We start from the raw sequence: 2,994 nt of genomic DNA on the forward strand, positions 1-2,994 counted from the left end.
AAAACACTGTAGCTTTTCGGGTAATGTAGCAATTCGAAAATACTGTAGCAAATTAGTGTTTTACTGGTTCATCTTAAACGTTTTAGTTAACTTATCTAAATATTAATCGAATCAATAATCGAATGTTAATATCGTTTACTAAATAACTTGAAATCATATATATATATATATATATATATATATATATATATATATATATATATATATATATATATATATATATATATTGTTCGTAAATCTTCGAGAACAGTTAAAGAATAATTGATTACATGAATATAGTTCCAAAACTTTCGTGACTCAACATTACAGACTTTGCTTATCGTGTCAGAAACGTTATAGATTAAGTTTAAATTTTGTCAAAAATTTCCGGGTCATCACAATATGCCTAAAAGCTACACCTTTCCTTTGCGGTCACGCATCTTATGAAAACGTTGAATTACATCTTTATCTTTAACTTTGGCGAGAGCTTCTCTTTCTACCGCACATATTACACAAGCATTCAAAAACTCCTCCCCAATGCGATTGCGTAAATTTGATTTTACAATTTTCATCGCCGAGAGGCATCTCTCAACGGTTGCGGTTGCAACGGGCAAAACCAATGCTAGCTTCAATAACCGATAAACCAACGGATAAGATAGATATTTTCTTGTTTCCACCATCACTCTAGCAAGGTCGGCAATGCCAACCAAATTATCAAATCTTTCATCGTGTCGGACACTATGATGGTACATGTCAAGTTGTTCTTCAAGATCAATCATCTCCAAACTACTAAAATCTTTTGGATAAAACTGACTCAACCTTAGTAATTTCGATACATCAAACATTGAAAATGAATCACGTGGATTCAACGCCGCCATACTATTGAGTAACTCGGTACTAGCTTCACTAAAACGACCACCGAACTCTTAAATTTGAATATCCACAACGGTGTTAAAACACTCAACTTCATAATAATGTTGATTTGTGATCTTGTCCATTTGTCTTCTTGAATTAACACAAACCATATTCATTTTCAACATCGGGATATCATGCTTTTCACAAAAAGAAGATATTTTTTTCAAGACTTGTTCAAACCCAATTGTTCTTAACTCTTGTAATTTTTCTTTTGTTGACCCAACCAATAAAACCGCTTCTAATATGTCTTGATCTTTTCTTTGAAGAGCTTGCGACAATATATTTGTGAAGCCCAAAATGCGCAACATTATATGCAAATAAAATACAAAATCAAATTATTTTAAATACTTTAAAAGACCATGCGCTTGATTTTGGCTAGAACCGTTGACTCCCTCCTCTTTAACATATTCAAGGACTTTAATAATTGATGGATACATTTCAACCAAGCGTAAAAGTGTTTTATAGTGAGAATTCCATCATGTATCTCCGGATCGTATTATGAAAGCTATTAACATGACCAACGTGATCTTTAAGTCTCTCTGTCTTGTTCCATCCATTAAACCCTTCTGTCACAAATGCCTCATTACTGTAGTGACCCGAACTTTTCCATGTTTACATATATTAATTGAGATTGATATTTACATGATTAAATGTTTCCAACATGTTAAGCAATCAAACTTGTTAAGACTTGATTAATTGAAATATGTTTCATATAGACAATTGACCACCCAAGTTGACCGGCGATTCACGAACGTTAAAACTTGTAAAAACGACATGACGATATATATATGGATATACATATGGTTAACATGAGATTATGATAAGTAAGTATCTCCATAAGTATATTAACAATGAGTTATATACATATAAACAAGACTACTAACTTAAGGATTTCGAAACGAGACATATATGTAACGATTATCGTTGTAACGACATTTAAATGTATATATATCATATTAAGATATATTAATATATCATAATATCATGATAATATAATAATTTAACATCTCATTAGATATAATAAACAATGGGTTAACAACGTTAATTGAGATCGTTAACTTAAAGGTTTCAAAACAACACTTACATGTAACGACTAACGATGACTTAACGACTCAGTTAAAATGTATATACATGTAGTGTATTTAGATTTATTAAAATACTTTTGGAAGACTTCAAGACATATATCAAAACACTCATACTTAACGAAAATGGTTACAGTTACTTTCCCATTCTTTTCTTTCATCAAGAATTCTAGTCGTATTCTTACCCGTATTATACACAGCTTCAAAACGTACTTACTATGGGTATATACCAATAGGAACTAGCATGGGATTCCACTCTTGATTATGTCATGTATGACTAATCAATTTTAACTTCTACCATGAGCTAGTCAACTAACTAGAACTCCTTTTAACCCCACTCACCACTTACCAATTACCACTCATCATTCACTCCATTTCACTTCCAATTCTCTTTCTAATTCTCTCTCAACACACACACACTATTATGAATGTATTTTTCCAGTAGTTAATCATCATCTTCATCAAAAATCACTTCAAGAATCAAGCTATAATCATCATAGGAAGAACACTTCAAGAACACTTCAAAAATCCCTTCAAGTTTACTAATTTACTTCCAAGCTTTCTAATCCATTCCAAGTAATCATCTAAGATCAAGAAACCTTTGTTATATATAGTAGTTTATCTTTCTTATTCAAGGTAATATTCATATTCAAACTTTGATTCAATTTCTATAACTATAAACTATCTTAATTCGAGTAAAAATCTTACTTGAACTTGTTTTTGTGTCATGATCCTACTTCAAGAACTTTCAAGCCATCCAAGATCCTTTGAAGCTAGATCATTTCTTGTCACTTCCAGTAGGTTTACCTACTAAAATTGAGGTAGTAATGATGTTCATAACATCATTCGATTCATATATATAAAACTATCTTATTCGAAGGTTTAAACTCGTAATCACTAGAACATAGTTTAGTTAATTCTAAACTTGTTCGCAAACAAAAGTTAATCCTTCTAACTTGACTTTTAAAATTAACTAAACACATGTTCTATATCTATATGATATGCTAACTTAATGATT

The 2,994-nt window shown here is 30.8% G+C and overlaps 1 protein-coding gene across 1 annotated transcript; it reads right to left on the minus strand.

Moving 5' to 3' along the window:
* Window positions 1-392: 392 nt before the first annotated feature.
* On the minus strand, window positions 393-857 carry LOC139889047 (uncharacterized). Its single transcript, XM_071872021.1, has one exon. It carries the CDS (start codon window positions 855-857, stop codon window positions 393-395), a length of 465 nt encoding a protein of 154 aa, XP_071728122.1.
* Window positions 858-2,994: the final 2,137 nt, after the last annotated feature.

The sequence above is a fragment of the Rutidosis leptorrhynchoides genome, chromosome 2, assembly GCF_046630445.1.
Source record: "Rutidosis leptorrhynchoides isolate AG116_Rl617_1_P2 chromosome 2, CSIRO_AGI_Rlap_v1, whole genome shotgun sequence".
NCBI lineage: Eukaryota > Viridiplantae > Streptophyta > Magnoliopsida > Asterales > Asteraceae > Rutidosis > Rutidosis leptorrhynchoides.

What these genes read in the sequence shown, in the direction of transcription:
- LOC139889047 (XM_071872021.1), bottom strand. Translation starts at nt 857, where the DNA reads ATGGCGGCGTTGAATCCACGTGATTCATTTTCAATGTTTGATGTATCG.